We start from the raw sequence: 19,955 nt of genomic DNA on the forward strand, positions 1-19,955 counted from the left end.
TTTTCCTCTGGGCAATTCAGTGCAGCAGGATAAGGACTGCATACATGTACCATTATTTCATTTCCTCATTACCTCAAAGTTATATGCTATTGTTGAGGGGCCACCCACCCTCACACGCACACATACAGTAATGCACACATACAGTGATAACGGCTAATGCATCAGGCATGGCAGGTCCCAGATAAAGCACGGAAGTCATCACGTCAGTCAGAAAGATTGCTTTGCTTTGGAATTTCATGCCTCTCCAAACATGCGAGTTGCCTATGCAGGATGAGGAATGTTGGCGATAATATCCAGGCCATTCTTAGAGGTTAAGCCTTGGCTTTGTGGAACCTTTTGAATTCCCCGCATTATGTCGGTAAAAGAAAGTGGGTCAGTTTAAGTACAGGAAACAGACCCATATGTCACACTTTCCAGTTTACCCAAAGTCTGGCCATCTCAGCACACACATCTACACTACACAAGAATGCCCACAAAGTGTGTTTGTGCTGTCCTGCTCCACCCTGAAAAATAAGACGCAAACGTCCTGGTTCACCTGGGTAAGCAATGGGAGGCATGCAATCATAAACACTGTGCTGTAATTTCAAAAATACAAAACTGTGACAAACTGTTGCATGAATACAGTTCTGCTTATAATTAGATTATATTTGAGAGAAGAAAAATAGAAACAAAATAGATATATTGCTGTTGAGAAGGTAGAAGTCACTTACCTACACATAAATATATAAGGTGAGATCATTTCATTTCCCTCTTTGTAGCTTTGTAATTGTTACTGACTTGTAAACAGCCAAACCCTACAGGAGATTTAAGAGGTTTTTAAGTCAAATGTGAACACTTCAAACTAATTTTCAAAACCCTTATGGAGAACAGGTTAATCCTTGTGAGGTTTCTCTCAGGCAGCCATCATTCATGTATAACATTACAAAAGGGTGGAGTTGCACAAGGACACACTGACTTCATTAATGTGTGATGTAGTGTTTTGTAGTCACGAGAGCAAGTATAGAAAGCACTAAGTACTATTTCTCTTTTATCTGCTCATTAGGATATGGAGGCCTTGGGACAGGAGGTTTGGGTGGGGGGGCGCTTGGAGCAGGGGGCCTTGGGACTGGAACAGGCTACGTACCTGGAGGTCAGTGGTGGATTTGTCTTCATATGTTTCTTTTTATCATACCCAATAATAGGTTTAAATGTATAGGTCTGTCAAAAAATCACACTCTTTTCCTTAAGCCACCACTCACATTACATTTTATATATAGCTTAGCTTGAGGGATATGTGCTCTGTCATGACCCAGGTGGCTACGGAGGTGGTTATGGACCAGGTGGTGTTGGTCAATACCCTGGAACTGGTGGAACTGGTCCCAAACCTCCTAAAACAAGTAACTATGTACTAGAGTTTAATATTCACATTATACTGTGTCAATGGCGGAAATATGATTTTTTTTTTTTCTGACCTTAGGTGGGGCTGGAACATCTCTTGGAGGTTATGGGCCTGGTGGTGCAGGAGTTGGCCCTGGTGGTACAGGCTTTGGCCCTGGTGGTGCAGGAGTTGGCCCTGGTGGTACAGGCTTTGGCCCTGGTGGTGCAGGAGTTGGCCCCGGTGGTGCTGGCGTTGGACCTGGTGGTACCGGGTTTGGCCCCGGTGGTGCCGGCGTTGGACCTGGTGGTACCGGGTTTGGCCCCGGTGGTGCTGGCGTTGGCCCTGGTGGTGCAGGGTTTGGGCCTGGTGGTGCCGGCGTTGGACCTGGGGGCACAGGATTCGGGCCTGGTGGTGCTGGCGTTGGACCTGGTGGTACAGGGTTTGGGCCCGGTGGTTCTGGCGTTGGGCCTGGGGGCACAGGATTCGGGCCTGGTGGTGCTGGCGTTGGACCTGGTGGTACAGGGTTTGGGCCTGGTGGTGCTGGAGTTGGACCTGGTGGTGCTGGAGTTGGACCTGGAGGAGGTAGATACGATTTGCATACTATACTAATACAACATATGCATCGATGTATTCTACAATACAGAACAGGTTTCATATAAATAAATTATCATTGGGTATTAAATAAAACACACATCATTAAAACAATGACATATATTGTATTTCTAGGGAAAAACTTATTTCAAGTATACTTTCCTAAATGCCCTATGAAGTGTTGTTTACTGTTAACTTTTCAAGAAACATTCAAATTAAAAAGAAAACTTGAGAAATTACCAGGTGAATAAAATAAACTATTTTGCTATTTAATTTTTTTTGTTTTACTTCATTCCTGTTTCAGTTCCAATGCTTCCACAGACTGGTACTACAGGCGGAGGACCAGGAGGGAAGAGTGGTGGTAAAGCATCAAAACAAGTTCCAGGTAAACTCCAAAAGACAACAACCACTTTGTTTAGTTCAGTTCATAATTTATTTTCAACCAGATTCAACCAGATGTTTTAAATTTGCATATGCTGTCACATAGGAATCGGGGTTCCTGGGCTTTATCAAGGTGGATTTGTACCAGGCCAAGGTATGTTGTATACCAAGAAACATAAAAAATATCTGAAATATGCATTAAACAATAGAATGATATATAATTGTGAGGAATTAAGGATTTTGCTGTAACAATTGTGCGATTTTTCTGTCCTGACTAGGTTTTGGAGGCCGTGGTGTTCTTCCTGGCGTGGCGACAGGATCTGGACTTGGGCCTCAGACTGGTGTGTTCATGTTTTCTATGTCAGTAATGTTGGAACATCACATTTTGGCATACATTAAAAAAAAAAACTTTTGCCTTTTTCCTTGCAGGAGCCGGAGTACTTGGCCAGGGGGGTGCTGGACCAGGAGGAGCAGGCAGTACGTGTCATAAAGCCCCAAACTGACAGTGTTTTATTACAGATTACAATTAATTACTTAACATAATAACTGTAAATGTAAGAAATAAACGTAATAAATGCTATCCCAGGCTGTAATTCAGTATTTCACATGAGGAGCATCTCTGTGTGTACTTACTCAACCTAGACGGTCGTGGACAGCAACTTCCCGGGGTTTTTCGTGGTTACCCTCTCATAACACCAAAATCAGGTACACAGGAACCAGCAATGTGGTAAAGTCTGAAGCTGTTAAAGATAAATGTAAAGCAAATAAAGAAATGTATTCATTATCGATTAATATATTTATTCTCTCAATTACAGGGTCGGGCAAATCAAAGAATCCGGCCAAAGCTGCAGCTAAATACGGTAACAACACATTACTTTAGGTACCGCTCTCATGTTTGGTAGATGAGAAATGGGTAAAGGTAACTGTAAAAAATGTAAATGTAATGATGGTTATGTAATAATTTGATTTAACTGGCATGAGCATCATCTAATGACTAAATACTTTATACTAACATTTTTGTAAGATTACCTGTTTGTTTTTTCGACCAGGTGGAGCTGGAGTTGGAACTGGAGGAGGTGCAGTTGGTCAAGGAGGCGCTTTAGGGGGTGGGGCTGGAAGACTACCTGGTGGAGGGGCAGGAATCACACCTGGATTAGGAGGTAGCATTGGAACAGGGGGTGGACCTGGATTTGGAACAGGGGCTGTACCTGGATTTGGAGGCGGAGTTGGAACAGGAGGTGGACCTGGGGCTGTACCTGGATTTGGAGGCGGAGTTGGCACAGGAGGTGGAGTACCAAGCGGCATACCTGGTTTAGGTAAATCTGGAGTACAGGATTAAAAGTGTTTCTAATGTTATTTACCACTCCTGGCATATTTTCAAAAAAATAAATCCACAGTGAATATCCTTTTAAAATCGAACTGCAAGATTAATATTAAAAATTGTTTTCTGCCACAGGTTACGGACCTGGTTCAGCCAAAGCACGCAAATATGGTAAAACATACTTGAACAGTTTTGTAAACTACCAAAATAACATGATGAATATGCAGTGTATGCATTCAACAACTATTGCTGAGACACACCTTTGATCTGTCCAGGTCAGCCAGGCGGTACAGGCACTGGAACAGCTGGAGGCCTCGGAGGTGGAGGACAAGGAGTTGGCCTCGGCAGAGGAGTGGGGCCTGGCGTTGGCACCGGGACAGGTGGTGGCTATGGTTTTGGTCCCGGCGGTGCAGGCACTGGTGCAGTTGGAGGCCTTGGAGGTGGAGGGCCAGGAGGAGGAGTTGGCCTTGGCACAGGTGTGGGACCTGGCTCTGGGGTTGGTTTTGGTCCAGGTGGTGCTGGCACTGGGTCAGGTGGCCTTGGCCCTGGTGGTGCTGGTGCTGTCCCCGGAGGAGCTGGTTTTGGGCCCGGTAGGACTGGGTTTGGGCCAGGTGGCACAGGAGCTGGACTAGGAGGAGCAGGAACAGGACCTGGAGGTAACTATGACTATTAAGAGTAGAAGCTACAGTACTCAATAAGTCTACAGACTGTTTTGCAATAGCAAAGAAAAACATATGATTATTACATTTGTATTTCAGGGTATGATGCCAGTGCCAAAGCTCGTAAATACGGTAAGAATAGTTTTACAATTGAAAAACTTTCTACTTAACAAAGAATATCAATAAAATAGGACTGTTCTTCTCCTTATAGGCATGTTGAGTGGAGCACTTGGAGGCACAGGAGCAGGTACTGGTGGTGTCAGACCTGGTGGTACTGGCACTGGTTATGGACCAGGTGGAGTTGGACCAGGTGGTACTGGTACTGGTTATGGACCAGGTGGAGTCGGGCCAGGTGGTGCTGGCACAGGCTATGGACCAGGTGGTGCTGGTACAGGTTTTGGACCAGGTGGAGTTGGAACTGGAGGCACTGGCACTGGCTATGGACCTGGGGGAGGAGTGGGGCCTGGTGGTGTTGGTACTGGCTATGGACCTGGGGGAGGTGTTGGACCTGGTGGTACTGGTACTGGCTATGGACCAGGTGGTGCCGGTACAGGTTTTGGACCAGGTGGAGTTGGAACTGGAGGTACTGGCACTGGCTATGGACCTGGGGGAGGAGTTGGGCCTGGTGGTGTTGGCACTGGCTATGGACCTGGAGGTAGGATGAAAGATTAGGATGAGAGATAAGCATAAATAGGACAATAGACAAATATTCAAATAGATCCACTTGCTAATAAAGTGCTCTCATATGATCTTGACCTGTCTGTATTTTACAGGTTATGCTGGTGCCAAAGCCCGCAAATATGGTAAGAAACTGGTCTTTATAGTAAATCTGTTATTAATATTATTTAATGTAATGTGTGTCAACAGATATCTGATTCTGCATTTAATGAAATGCAAAATGAAGCCGCCTGTTGTTTTGGGTATTGTTTAAGTGCTATTGGCTCAGTTTACATTTTCTAATAAAATGCTGCTCCCTGCAGGTCTGCCTGGAGGTGCTGGGGGTGCTCTAGGGGCAGGAGGACTTGGTGGTGGAATCGGGCCTGGTTCTGGGCTCGGAGTTGGGGGAGGGGTCCCCGGAAGAGGTGTTGGACTAACAACTGGTGGTGGACCTGGAGCAGGATTGGGAACTGGCGGGATACCTGGTTCTGGTGTTGTAACAGGCGGAGGGCCGGGCGGGTTTGGACCAGGAAGTGCTGGAGGTATGAACAGAAGAAAAACATTCTCAGTTCCCCAGAAACTGTATGAAACAAACAATTCTGAACCTATTATGTATATTCACACGAAAAACTACTAACAGTAACTAATTAGTTACCTTCTAGTCTTGCCTATCTTTAACTCATGTGGTCATTGTTAATATAAAAATTTTACTGGAGTTTTTTCTACCACCAGCATACTGCAGCTACAACAGCCTTGTCAGAATTACCAGATTGAATGAATAGTGCTGGATGTGTGCACATCATGGTATTACTGAACCGATACGAACTGTGTGCACATCTTTTAATTCTCTGGTGTTTCTCTCATAGGATATCCTGGGGGACCCAAGTCTCTCAAATACGGTGCGACTAAAACATTATATTACTCTGGGATAAAACATCATATGATTAATGTTTATAAGAGAAATTGCGGTATGCAGTGCGCATTTCCAAAAGAAGGGCTCAAAAGTGATATCAATTTGAGATTAGATTAGGTTAAAGCAATAATTTGATCCACAGTTCCAAGGTAGTTTAATTGTCTTGTAAGTTAAAACATAAAATTTGACATATACATATCTTCTCATAAGCAATGACAACTCAATATTTATTACTTTCATGCAAGAAAAAAAACTTGTCAGAGTAGATGTTTTTTCTTAAACAACAAAAATTTCAAAAGTCAATAAATTTCAAGTCTTTATTGAAGCTAGACCCCTCACCCATTTGTTTCCCTAGGGCTTCCTGGTGGTGGCGGAGCTCCAGGGTCTGGTCTGAATGGAAGATTTGGTGGCCCAGCAGCAGGTGGCTACGGCCCTGGGACTGGAGGAGCCCTGGGGACTGGAAGAACAGGATATGGACCTGGTGGATATGGACCTGGTGGATATGGACCTGGTACTGGTTTTGGACCAGGTGGAGGCTATGGTACAGGACCAGGGGCTGGATTTGGAACAGGTTCAGGCGAGGGGGGGATGTTTGATTTTGTCAGAGATAAAATTTGCCAAGCTCAAACTAAGCAAAATTGTAACTTGGTTTCTGCTATTTACAGGCTATGGACCAGGAACAAAACCTGCTAAATACGGTATCAAAAATGTCAATTTTTTGTTCCTTAAAAACATGATTATGTAGATTTCATCCAAATTCCAGTAAAGTCAAAATTATCTTTTATATGAACCTGGTGTAGGACAAGGTGGAACAACTGCTGGTGGGGTTCTTGGTGGTGGAATAGGACGAGGTGGTGAGTTGTTTATGTATTATAAATGAGCATTTGCAAAATTAGCTGAGATTTTTTTTCTGTTTGCTGATTTTTTTTTTCAATGATACACTTTGTGAACCCTCTTGATAGAGTATCTTTAACCATTTGTTATCTTCTGTAATTTCATAGGTGGTTATGGACCAGGCGGTTTTGGGACTGGCACTGGAGGTCCAGGTTGGTTTCCAGAGGAGTCTGTGTAATAACGGGCAGTTTAGTTAGTGTTAAGATCTGAATTATGTTAAAAAAAAAAAAAAAGTAAAATAACATTTAAGTATAAAGCAATTCTTTCACTGACCTCTGTTGGTGGTTAGTAGGAATTGCAGCAACAGGTGCCTTGCACTACATGTGGCCTGTAATCAAACAAGTAATTAGGTTACATTCATGCAAATAGAAATGCATAGTATTTGTAGATATAGTAATATATCAAAACATTGGAATAACAATTAGGACCTGTTATTTGTGTTATTTCAGTAGTTTGAGACTTTTTTAAAGGAGCTGTAAATACGAGTATATACCTAGGACAAGAGTGGTTTCAACATTAAAATCTTATATCCCATCTGTACACTGAAGTATGATAAAATACTACAACTGTCACATTTATGTGGCTGTAAATACAGTCCCTCTATTCTGAAATACTGATCAGATTTTTGGGACATACCTGTCCTGCTTGACAAGGATAGTAGAGGACATATAATTCAGCTAACAAGTTGAATATACCTACAGCAGGAAGGTGTTACGATGTAATAATTGTGATATTAGTTGATCCACCACTGTAGCTGAAGAGTGACAATGTTTATGCAAAGTTAAATATTTTTTCTTTCACTCCAAAAACTATATTTTTTGTCAGCTGGAAAGTGAAATTCTATATTAGATAAATGTTTTCTCAGGAGAAGTGATTTTATAACTAGTAACTCTATTGGCCACATTTAACTGTCAATCACATCTATACCAATGTCTTTTTGTGGTCAATAATTCTGTTATGTCTTATTTGTTGTAATCGTCAGGCTATGGTACAGCTGGATCTAAAGCTGCTAAGTACGGTAAGGTGTAGTTTGTCAAGTAGAACATTATATATAGCTTGAACTGAGGGAGCAGAGATGTTTGTAAGCTCCTTTTTTAATTCACTACATTCTCTATTTTATAAACTGTAGGGCTACCTGGTGGAGTTACACCTGGGGCAGGAGCAGGGACTGGCACTGTAGAAGTCGGAACAGGCACTGGTGTTTCTGTGAATGGCACTGGAAGCAGTGTAGGGACAACAGCTGGACCCAGAGGTAAGCTTCTGCTTTATTGATTAAGGATATGAATTTTGGTAACGGTCAATTATTCATTATTAATCGGATGATTTGTGTGTGATAATCTGTCTTCTGGATCAGGAGGAGGACTTGGGGGCACACCAGCTCCAGCATCCGAAGGTAACTGTGTAGTGTTCGCACAGATGTTGGTGACAGACGTATTTTAGTCACATATCAACACAACAATACATTTATTCATACATAAATCCTTGATTTATTCACAGGCTTTTTGAGGCCATAGTATTTCAGATCTTTTTGTCAGACCCAATTTTCATTTGTATAACTTGATTGTTATATATTGTGTTTTTTGTTAGTTTCCAGTGTGATCATTATTTTATCTCAATAATTGAAATACTTTGCCCTTATTCCAGGTGATGGTGGCACTGGCAGTGTGATAGAAGGATCTGGGAGCTCTGGAGTAGAAGGTGTGTCTAAATTTGCTAATTCATGTGCAGATTTTTGTGCATAGATGACAAAGTAAATGAAGGTCAGGTGTAATGATCTGATGGTTATAGTACAATTCCCTCTGTGAAGGGACATAAGGCAAAAACATTAAAATATTTTTAATTTATTCACACATATTTTTTTGATAATGCTCTGCCTATCCTTCTAAAAAAAGTATACACATGTGAAAAGGCTATTACATCAATATTAAAACAGGAGGCACTGGTGTAGGGGGCAGACCAGTGGGAGCAGGCGCTGATAGAGACGGTCTGAGTGGAACAGGAATCCCTATCATTGGAGCAAAACCAGGTACTTCGGTCATTCATGCTGCATGGTCAAAAAAATTAATGCAACATTAAGGTGTTAATTTATTTTGCTTCTACTTCAATCAGGAGTGTTCTGTAACTAATATTAGTGAAAATATGTTATGGTGGAAGAAAGATTGCAGATTTAGATCTCTCTATTTAGTCTTCTTGCTGCTCTCAGTTGTGGTTTGGTTCTCAGTGGTGTTATCTTCCTACTTTAATGTTTTTCAAATTGTCTTTATTAAACAGGGTTCAATGGGACCGAAGTTCCAGGTCAGTTTTTATTTCATAGCCAGAGCTCCTTCATGTTTGTCTGTGAGCGCTGTGTGTTCACCCATTTCTGAGTATGTCTGTGGTTGTGTCACTGTTAATACGCAGGCTGTGTCTTGGTTCTGTATCTTTCTTTTGTTGCTTCAGTGTTAGTCAGCTTGAGATGGTGGACGGTGGCACCATGTGGCCATTTATTATGACCCTCATATTTCCACTCACTTCTGAACTTTGAGGTGTGGAAGAATATAATCCCCTCTAAACTTAACTTGCAGTAACCTAACCAAACTTTTATATCAATGCTATTTAATATTTTTTTACATAGGTAAATTATTTAAATCATGGAAAATTTGAATGGGATCTTTTAAATATGCTTGTGTTGCCAAGCATTTGGACTGTGTGTTTACGTTAACCTTAAAGTTCAACTGGGCAGAATATTTACAGTGTTTTTAAAAACCTCAGATGTTCTGATGCAGATTGTATATTTACCACCACACCGCTGCTAGACTTCAGATGACATTTGGAGGGATACTGAGCTCAAGTCCTGCATGTAACATCTAAAATCAATAAATGTACCTGTTTCCTTTGTATTGGGAATAACTACTAAGAATTTTGTTCCAATATCGTACAGGTTCCACCGGAGGCGTCCCTGGTAAGTTTGCATAAAGTATCCTGAGCAGCAATGTTACGAATAGAGCTTATGATATACAGTAAAATACAGGAATTTTGTAATAGCATGGGCATAATTTCAAAATAAAATCTGCCCAATAGGATCACGCTATCACAGATGCTTTTAATTTTGATGCAGATCACAATATTTCTCCACTTGAATGCTTTCACAGCTGTTACTGGTTTACCTGTGCCTGAGAGTGAGTGTTTTCCTTACTCTTCCTATCACAAAACGGTCACCACACAATGGAGCATGGCAGTCTGACACTAGCTAACGACTTCAACCATTAAACTATTCATCTTAAAAAATGTATTGAAAAATCAAATCTGAGGGATAGCTACCCAAGATTATGTGTTTTTTTGTCATTACAGTCGGTGGTGGGGCTGTGACACCAAGTGGTATGTAAACCTCCACAAAATGCTCAGTAAAGTACAAATCATGTTTTCAGCTTTTCTCTTACCAGTATTTCTACTCTTGTTTCAAACAGCTGGGACAGGTGTTGGTAAGTAGTAAAATGATCTGAGATGTTAGTGATGCCTGCACTTCCTGTAGTGTCAGCTGGACTGTCTTAGATTGTCACTAATGCATCTCTCTTCAGTTTCTGACTCCCTGAAATTAAGGCAGTACAGCACTACCCTCTGGAGGTGATATTTCCTACAAGCCACATACACTCACTGAGCACTTTGTTAGGAACACCACACTGATACTAGGTGTGGTCTCCCTTTGCTCTCAAAACAGGCTCGATTCTTCGTGGCAAGGCTTCCACAACATGTTAGAGGATTGGTGAACTGTGGCCAATGCTCAGCAACAACATTCAGACAGGCTGTGGCATTCAAACAATGATTGAATGGTATTAAGGAGCCCACACAAGGCAGATTGGGTCCATGGATTCATGCTGCTGATGCCAAATACTGACTGTACCATCTGTGTGCCTCAGCAGAAATCCAGATTCAGATTCATTCCAGTCTTCAAATGTCCAGTTTTGGTTGAACCTGTGCACACTGCAGCCTCAGACTTCTGCTCTTGGCTGACAGGAGTGGAACCCGATGTGGTCTTCTGCTGTAGCTCATCCTCCTCATTCTGAGATGCTTTTCTGCTGATTACAGTTGTAAAGAGTGTGAAACTGAGTGACCGGAGCCTTTCCAACACCTCCAACTAGTCATCTAGATCATTTTCCTCTGACCTCTCTCATTAGCAGTAGAACTGCTGCTCACTGGGTCACATTTCTTCTCCATTCTGATGTTTGATGTAAACATTAGCTAAAGCTCTTGACCTCTACATAATTTTGTGCATTGCACTGCCACCACATGATTGGCTTGCATGCATGAATAAGCAGGTGCATAGGTGTTCCTCATAAAGTGCTCAGTGAGTGTACAGCGCAGAGCAGTGCTGCACCTGACGTCTTCCTGCTTGAGCTTTTGAGGTTTTCAACTGTCGCCTCAGTTTCTATATCCTCTCTGCTGAGATCTTATTGCTAAAATCAAGGAAAATATCCCCTGCCCTCTAAAATTTCACTGTATCATTTTTTTCAGGTTCTGGTGGTGATCTCTCAAGTGGGACACTGCCTGGAGCCAAACCTCTCAAACCCCCAGGTGAATAAAATAAAATCCTGTTCACCCCTAAACAATTTATAACTGAAGTTTCAGGGTGGCTTACTTATAGTGCTGACCTACAGTATGACCAAACAGCAGATTACTGATGGGAAAACACAAGCACACACTATACAAGTTCCACTGAGTGATAATAATAAGCTAAATAGCAACCTATACAAATCTGCTATACATTCAGAACAGCAATCAAGTGTTGCCTTTCCCTTCTTTAAACACTCGTTTGTTAAAACTCAGGTTCATGTCTTGTGTCCTTCTGTGCCCCATCTACAGGTGTCCCCAGAGGTGACACACCAGGTGAAGGAGATGGAGAAGGAGGCCCCGATGGCGAGAGGGGTGGTACAAGAGGCACAGGGGGAGGACCGGGAGGCGTAGGAGGGAGTCCAACCAGTGCAGGAGGAGCAGGGGGTGTTTTAGGTGGTGTATCAGGTGTGGGAAGAGGTGACACCCCTGCTACTGGAACTGGAGTTGGACCAGGAGGTGCAACTGGTGGAGTAGGAGGAACACCAAAACCACCCAAAGGTGCCATTTTTTACACTCCATGACTGTCTTACATGTACCACCTTTCAGTGACAACTGTGTATCATAATATACAAAAAACTGTATAAACAATGGTCCCTAAATCATCAAAAAAGACTTGTTATGTGCCTGTTTTTTAAATGTAGCATACGCACCTGTTTGGACTGTGGGAGGAGGCATAAGTGGTGGAACTGGTGGAGTCGGTAGGGTGGCAGGAGGAGTTGGAACCGGTCCTGGGGGTGTTGGAGCTGGCCCTGGAGCTGGCCCTGGAGGAGTTGGAGGAGGTCCTGGGGGAGTTGGAGGAGGACCTGGAGGGGTTGGAGGAGGTCCTGGGGGAGTTGGAGGAGGTCCTGGAGGAGTCGGAAGAGGTCCCGGAGGAGCAGGCTTGGTACCTGGGGCTGGTGGAGTAGGAACAGGAGCTCTTAAACCTGGAAAAAGTGAGTTTCTGAAATGTTTGTGTATTCACCTGAAACATTCACACCTATATTACATTGACACATTCACATGTACATTTCCCACATTATCCATCATAGGCTATGGTGCAGGTGGAGCTGGAGTTTTACCGGGTGGAGGTATGTTAACTTATATTATCTTTACCATCTAAATTACAGCAAACACATGACTTAACAACCTAAAATACAATGTATCTCTCGCAGGTTTACGTTTCCCAACTGGAGCTGGAGTGGGACAGGGAACAGGGAAACCAGGCAAAGGTTCAGTTAACTGTCAACTACTCAGTCATCTTCTTAATGAGGACTAATTTTGTCTTCAGCAAGATACATGATACATTCAATGTTTTTATCTTTCTATCAGCATATGGAGGCCAGGGTGGAGTTGGACCTGGTGGTTATGGAGTTGGTCCTGGTGGCTATGGTACCGGTCCAGGGGGTTTTGGTACAGGACCCGGAGGTTATGGAGCTGGCCCAGGTGGCTATGGTGCTGGGCCTGGAGGATTTGGAGCTGGACCTGGAGGGTATGGAGGCAGAGGCGTTGGTGGTGGTCCTGGGGGTGCTGGAACGCTCGGGGTTGGAACTGGTCCTGGAGGCCCTGGTGGAGTTGGCAGTGGACTGGGGGGTTATGGTGGTGGTGTGGGCCCTGGTGGTGAGTTGACCTCTATGAAACCAATATAATTAAGTTAAAATAATTAAAAGAATTCTTCTGATTGAAATTACATGCAATTTAAATATTGGTTAAGTGTTTTTATGCTCTATTATGCAGGTTCAAGATATGGCACAGGTCCAGGACTGGGTACCGGCACTGGCAAACCTCCAAAAAGTATGAAGAGAATTAACAGATATTCAGAGTAAACATACAGATATAAGCATTTATGCAGAGAAAAAATTTAACCAATATTTCTTTTTAGGTTATGGAGCAGGAGGCGTTGGACCTGGTGGCTATGGGACTGGACCAGGAGGAGTTGGTTCTGGTCCTGGAGGTTTTGGACCAAGTGGTGTTGGCCCTGGCGGTCCTGGTGCTGGTAGTTTTGTACCAGGTGGATATGGGCCTAGCACTGCCGGGACAGGACTGGGTGGTGTCGGAACCAGGCCAGGTGGTTTTGGACCAGGTGGTGTCGGCACAGGACCAGGCACCTATGGACCTGGTGGGGCAGGGACAATTCCTGGAGGTCTAGGACTGGGGACAAGAAAGCCCCCCAAATCAGGTATAATGATCCTGTATTTTAACATTAACAATATTTAATAATGTATTATGTTTATGATATATTCAGGCTGTTAACTCCCTCTGACAGGCTATGGGTCATCCTCACTGGGGGTAGCTCAAGGTGAGAAACTAATTCATTGAATACTCAAACACCTTTAAAACGTACAGATTGTTTAGTGTATTTCTCTATGTTTTTGTACATAATAACAAATCATATCTAGCTTATCATTACAAATATAAAATATACAAATACGGCTTTTAAGCTGGCACTTAAAACAAGATTAGAATTATTAAAAACCTATGGCTGTTTTCCATATGCAGGGGCTTTACCTAGTGGCACAGGTACTGGACCTGGCAGATATGGGCCTGGTGGCTTCGGACCAGGTGGCGTCGGTACAGGAACAGGAGGCTTTGGTCCAGGTGGCGTTGGCACAGGAACAGGAGGCTTTGGTCCAGGTGGCGTCAGTACAGGAACAGGAGGCTTTGGTCCGGGTGGCGTCGGTACAGGAACAGGAACAGGAGGCTTTGGTCCAGGTGGCGTCGGTACAGGAACAGGAACAGGAGGCTTTGGACCAGGTGGCGTCGGCACAGGAACTGGAGGCTTCGGACCAGGTGGTGTTAGCACAGGAACTGGAGGCTTCAGACCAGGTGGCGTCGGCACAGGAACTGGAGGCTTCGGACCAGGTGGTGTTGGCACAGGACCAGGGGGGCAAGGATTTGGAAAAAGAAAACCTAAATCAGGTACGTAATAATCATACAAGTGAAGAAACAAGGTAGGTGATACACAAATATTAATTTCACTGATATAGATGCCTAATTGATTTGTTTTATTTGAAGAAGAATTAGTCCACATTGTTTGAAGTACCCTTTTCCATCCTTTTTTGCAGGTTATGGGGGAGCGGGGTATGGAACAGGTGAGGTTTGGGTTTGAACTGGAAACAGTTAATATTTATTTTATTTACCTTTATTCAATCATGAAGTATCTTGAGATACATTCTTACATATTATAGTATTAGTATTATCATAGTAGTACCATAATGTGCACAGCTTATGTTTTTGTTTTATTTTTATTTCCTGTATTGTGCTGCCTGTCACTGTGCTAGTACACATGCCTTTGCAAATGGCCCCTCAGGAACAAATAAAGTGTTTTGAATTCAAGTTTTTACAAGGGAGATCTTGCCAAGCCAACTTAAGACTGTTGGCGCATAACCCTAGTTACATAACATCACACATCATTAATAGTGGGTGGTTTATTAGGCACACGTAGCTAAAACTAATGCAGTCTAATACAACAGGTCTACAAAATAATCCTTTCTTCATGAAGGTTATAATGTTGAGTTTTTGTTGAAACGGTTCAACTTCGTCAGTTTGGAGGATGTAGTTTGTGGTACTGTGGAATTGTATTGCATTTGTTTATATATTTATATAGTTGTGCTACTTCCCAGCAGGAGGATTAGGAGGAGGTGCAGGAGTTGGTCCTGGTGGAGTTGGAGCTGGACCTGGAGGTTATGGCCCTGGAGGATATGGTCCAGCTGGAACTGGGGGTGTTGGACCTGGAGGTTATGGCCCTGGAGGATATGGTCCAGCTGGAACTGGGGGTGTTGGACCTGGTGGTTATGGCCCAGGAGGTGCTGGACCTGGAGGGTATGGCCCTGGAAGTGCTGGACCCGGAGGCTATGGCCCAGGAGGTGCTGGAACTGGGCCAGGGGGCTTTAGACCTGGTGGGGCTGGTGGCTATGGACCTGGTGGCCAAGCACTTGGAACAAGGAAGCCTGCTAAATCAGGTTATGGGTCATCATTGGGTGGAACTGGCTATGGACCAGGTAAAATTCTCTTTGGATGCATATTAATATTTCATTAAAAGATTTTGATAATTACTAAATCCAGCAGCACTAAGCAACCACTTCTTGCATAACAGACAATGCAATTACTGTGAGTTATGGCAAGATACTGAAAAAAACATCTAATTTGTTCAAATACCTTGATAGTTATAAGATGGCCAACACTGAATGTCTGAGTTGCTAACTTGAACCACACAACATTACATCACTCATAGGAATATGCCGTGCACAGCAACCTGATAAGCCGAGTGGTTAGGGCACATACCACATGAGCACAAGTGCTCTTAGTAGGCGAGTCACTGGTTGGACTCCCAACCAGCATGACTCTTTGCTGCATGTCAATCCCCCTCTCTCTCTGCCCCTTTCCTGTCGCTCTCAACTGTCCTATCAAAATAATGGCAAAAATGCCAAAAAATATATATATAAAAACAAAGAAATATACCATGCTTCAGGGAAACAGGAAATTAATCTGATCAACCCATATAATGTAACTCCTCTCATTATACGTCTTATTGATGGTCATAAAAACTTCATGTAGCTGTGAGCCTTGGTGATGCTGCACAGCAGTGACTGCATCATATGCAGTTTTTATATACCTTGAATTCATATTCATATTTCTAGACAGAGGAGGGTTTAATTCACAAATATTTTATTTGGATGGATGAAGTTGTTCTGGAGCCGAATATATCAAATAACATTGCAAACAATAGGTCATTTCCATATTATACAATCGATAAACAAGTTCATGAGACACAATATCATGAATTTGAATCTTTTTTAATATACCTTGATCACACCTGTGTTCATCAGGTGGTGGAGTAGGAGGGCTTCCTGGTGCGGGAACAGGAGGTATCACTGGAGGTGGCACAGGTGAGTTTCTAGTTTATATAGGAAACTTATAACTAAAAAAGCAAAAACTTACAAAACATTACAATAATTTAAATATAAAGAGGAATATTTAATTAACTACAACTGCACTAGCATCACATTATTTTGATGACCTACATTAGGGGCAGCAGAGCACATACTGTACAATCTGTCTGCTGTTGTTTTAGTAAAATGTTGTAAAATGTGATAGAAGTGTGAACTAGTAAAGCTTATTATCTTTTAGGGTTTAAATGCTTGACCAGTTTCTGAATGTTTGTACCTACCTGTTCAGGCAGTGTACCAGGAGGAACAGGAGGGGTAGGAACAGGAGGGGTAGGAGGTCCCGCAGGAACAGGCCAAAGGGTAGGAATGGGCGGCTTACCAGGTCAGTTTAAATGAAGCACTGGCAAAATACAGAACAGATATCTCAGAGTATAATAATTTGAAACTTAATATTTTTAGAATTGAAAATAAGTGCACTCACAAAATGCAGATCACGGCACAGTAAATACGTCTCCTGTCTGCTGGTGAGTCTTAGTTAACTTGCATTGCAATGCAGCCTGTAATGTATCCTTTGTTCCAGCAGGGGGCGTCGGCCCTGGCTATGGTGGGACAGCTGGTGGAGGCTATCCAGGTAAAACACAAACACTTTGTTACCGTCTTCCTGACACTCAGCATAATATTTGAAATGATAAGCAATACATTTAAATTATTATTAAACCATAAAAGGGATCAACATACATGGTTATATACACACACCAGGTATAAAGCAGAAAATGCTTTTGTCCTGAGTGTCAGGCCATGATTAATGTTTATCTGGGCATAGTTTCTCTCAAGCCATTGATGAGATAAATGAGACCATTGTAGATATTATCAGTTGTTTATTATGAGTTTCTCTTTTCTGTTATTGTTCTCTAGGGTATACGGGAGCCGGGCAAAAATGTAAGAAAATTCACTGTGTCCTTTGGGAAAACATGCTCTAATGAGCTCTAGTCTCTTAACACACAGCCTTGATTCCTTGTTGCATGAATTCCACAGAAGAAGATGGTAAATTGTGCACATGGTCAGCAACAAAACTCAGACAGGCTGTGGCATTCAAACCATGACTGATTGTCTTTACATAACAATGACATGATAATTACAAGACTACATGAAAAAAATCACCCATTTTTTCCTTTTGTTTCTTAAAGCAAATTTTTAACATTAGTTTAAGGCTTTTTTTGTCTTCAGCATAAAACAGAATTTTTGACCTCTGAATTTATTATGTCTAGTAATTATCTTGTCAATCAAACAAATAAAATCAAAAAAGGGAAATTTTGAAATTTGTGTTGGGAAAATTAAGTTGTGTTTGCTTTTATAATCACTAATGCATTTTACTTTCTTGTCCTGAACAGCCAAGGCACAGAAGGCAGCCAAATATGCAGCCATGCAGGCCTTACTGGGAGCTGGGGGCTACAGAGGTAAAAACCATAGACACTGCATTGCTTTACAATAAAATATATATATACATTGTAATGTAATTTTGTGATATTGAGTAAAAAAAAAAAATTCTCGATATCATTCGGACCCAGTTCAGAATTTATAATCGTCTGACCTCACATGTTGAATGAATGAGCTCATCAGACACGTAGGTAGCATATAAGCACAACTCCCAGGCTGCTTTTTGTGATGATGAAAAATTTGTCAGCAAAGTCTTCCTCTTTCTAGTTAAAAGAAAAGTTACATCTGATATGTTGTGGTTATTTCCAACCCTAAACCTAAACACTTAGAATTCCACAAAGCTTCTAGGAACAGCTTCTAGTGTAAAAAACACTATTGTCTCTGACTATAAAGAAAAATGGCTTCCACAGAACTGGCATGTTTAAGACTTGCTTAATAGTGTTACAGCCACAAATACAGGAAGTATGTGGATTACTGACCCTTCAATATGAAGCTATTTTGACTATTATGCTTATTAGTGTTTAGTGAAACCACACTTCTACTTGACTACGAACTAGCTTGACATGTGTTTTACACTGTGATTTTCACCCATTCAAGTAAAAATCAAGAGAAGCCTAATTTTCTCTGTTCTGATAATTAGGTCCTGGCTGTCAGGGTAAATACTGTGGCCGAAGGAGGAAGTGAGAGACCAACAGACAGGAAGTGACCTCATTAAAACAACAGTGGTGCTACTGCATGATCCCAGACTGTAAATGTCTTAACTGCCATAGAAGCTAAAGCTTCAACACATTCCACATGTTGCTTTTTCTTTTGCTAAGATTTTATACAAGGGTCTCTTTCAAAAAGAGCAGTGGTTCTCAGTCTGTTGGGGTCATGACTCCTGAAGACAAGAAGATGCCTCTGTTTCTTGTCATGTTCTTCTCTAGATAAATCAGCGATGGTCAAAAAATTTACAATATGCACCATTTCACAAGAAGAAGCACAAGTTAAAGTAGGTCTGTGTGGGGAAATATTTATTATATTAGTATTTATTTCCTCATGAATCACCTTGTGACTCTCTGGTGATCTTGACTACTAGGCTGAGAACCACTGAAATAAAAGATTTTCTTTTTAATTGTATGACCAAGCAGTGCTATAATACAGTTTTTTGCTTATTGTTGTTGTGTTGAACATCATTTGTGTTCCTGTGCAAATATCACCATGATTCCTCTGTGTGAAGACCAAGGACTCCCTCAGGGCAGCTCCTTCAGACCTGTCTGCATGCTGACAAAAGGTTTTTTGTTTTTTTTTGTTTGTTTTTAAACTTCTCCAAGGCCACATTTTTATCCAGTTAGACTGGATTCCTCTGAGGCCTGCATAGCGTAATGTTTGTTGCATTAATTAAATATTTTTCATTTTTACATCAAACTGCAAACTCTTGGATAGTCTGTCCAGCAATGTGTACAGAGAGAAACAGACGGCTGCTATTTCGGGGAACTGTGAACAAAAGGGACTCTTAGTGAAATTTTACATGGCGGTGGTTTGACCAAACTATTATCTGATCCCTGAAAAGCAGTCTGTGTTCATTTTAACTATGCTCAGGCCTCAGCAGTATGAACAAATGTGGAGGCTGAAGGTCCTCAGCTGTTAACACTTGTGAAATCTTCCACTCCATTCACAACACTTCAGGCACTGTTTTATAGCTACATAACACTTATTGGTATTCATGTCAAATTTTGGTCAACATGCATATTTTTTTCATTATTAGAATGATGAACATGCATTTAAATGACATCTGAGGAGCGTTGATTACTGTGTTTTTCTTTTTTTTTTGATTTACCTCCTTTAACACTGTTGGACAATCGTTCACGTTTACTAGTGGTTTTAAATTATGCTGAGAAAAGGCAGAAAAAGCTAAGTTCTTTATCTATTTAGTCTCATTTTACGAATTCAAGTGAATTAATATAGTATTAAATATTTGAGTTATTTTGTGTGTGTGTGAGTTTTAACAGTTTTTAAAGTTCTGTATAACTATGATAAATATAAATGCTTTGTTTTCAACGTTGTCCTTGAATGTGTGCTGAAACACACTGTAGTCTGTGATATCATTAGGATGAAAAAGTGTCTTGCATTTGAGCTTACATTTGTGTCTCTATCATGTAGCTCAACATGTGTTTCTAACATCTGTGTTTTTTATGTGGCCTGTGAAGAAAACTGTGCTCTATTGTACACTTTCTGACAATGCTCTCCAAAATAAAGAAATTACCAATGACAACTGTTTCAGGTGATTGTTATTTTAAAGCGGGTAATA

At 41.8% G+C, this 19,955-nt stretch overlaps 1 protein-coding gene across 1 annotated transcript; it reads left to right on the forward strand.

The window, feature by feature from the left end:
- The first annotated feature begins 352 nt into the window (after positions 1-352).
- elnb (elastin b) lies at positions 353-19,919 on the forward strand. The gene is made up of 49 exons (XM_071505794.1): positions 353-368; positions 1,043-1,129; positions 1,293-1,376; positions 1,457-1,939; positions 2,253-2,333; positions 2,436-2,483; positions 2,608-2,670; positions 2,759-2,806; positions 2,972-3,034; positions 3,145-3,189; positions 3,379-3,645; positions 3,786-3,821; positions 3,926-4,306; positions 4,409-4,441; positions 4,521-4,964; positions 5,083-5,112; positions 5,290-5,508; positions 5,833-5,865; positions 6,235-6,420; positions 6,545-6,577; positions 6,680-6,733; positions 6,881-6,925; positions 7,756-7,791; positions 7,903-8,025; positions 8,128-8,166; positions 8,418-8,471; positions 8,707-8,799; positions 9,045-9,068; positions 9,694-9,714; positions 10,104-10,130; positions 10,220-10,234; positions 11,265-11,324; positions 11,613-11,861; positions 12,005-12,295; positions 12,392-12,430; positions 12,515-12,571; positions 12,672-12,959; positions 13,077-13,133; positions 13,222-13,518; positions 13,606-13,638; positions 13,839-14,258; positions 14,405-14,431; positions 14,963-15,340; positions 16,169-16,228; positions 16,518-16,610; positions 16,809-16,859; positions 17,144-17,167; positions 17,620-17,685; positions 18,306-19,919. The coding sequence occupies exons 1-49, from the start codon at positions 353-355 to the stop codon at positions 18,347-18,349; spliced, it is 5,745 nt and encodes a 1,914-aa protein (XP_071361895.1). The 3' UTR covers positions 18,350-19,919.
- Positions 19,920-19,955: the final 36 nt, after the last annotated feature.

The sequence above is a fragment of the Trachinotus anak genome, unplaced genomic scaffold, assembly GCF_046630095.1.
Source record: "Trachinotus anak isolate AG129_WGS33_773 ecotype Australia unplaced genomic scaffold, CSIRO_AGI_Tana_v1 ptg000020l, whole genome shotgun sequence".
NCBI lineage: Eukaryota > Metazoa > Chordata > Actinopteri > Carangiformes > Carangidae > Trachinotus > Trachinotus anak.

Bases quoted from the DNA above. Each gene is read 5' to 3' on its own strand.
- elnb (XM_071505794.1), top strand. The intron at 4,965-5,082 runs GTAGGATGAAAG...TGTATTTTACAG, and splicing joins CACTGGCTATGGACCTGGAG to GTTATGCTGGTGCCAAAGCC. The intron at 14,432-14,962 runs GTGAGGTTTGGG...GCTACTTCCCAG, and splicing joins GGGAGCGGGGTATGGAACAG to CAGGAGGATTAGGAGGAGGT.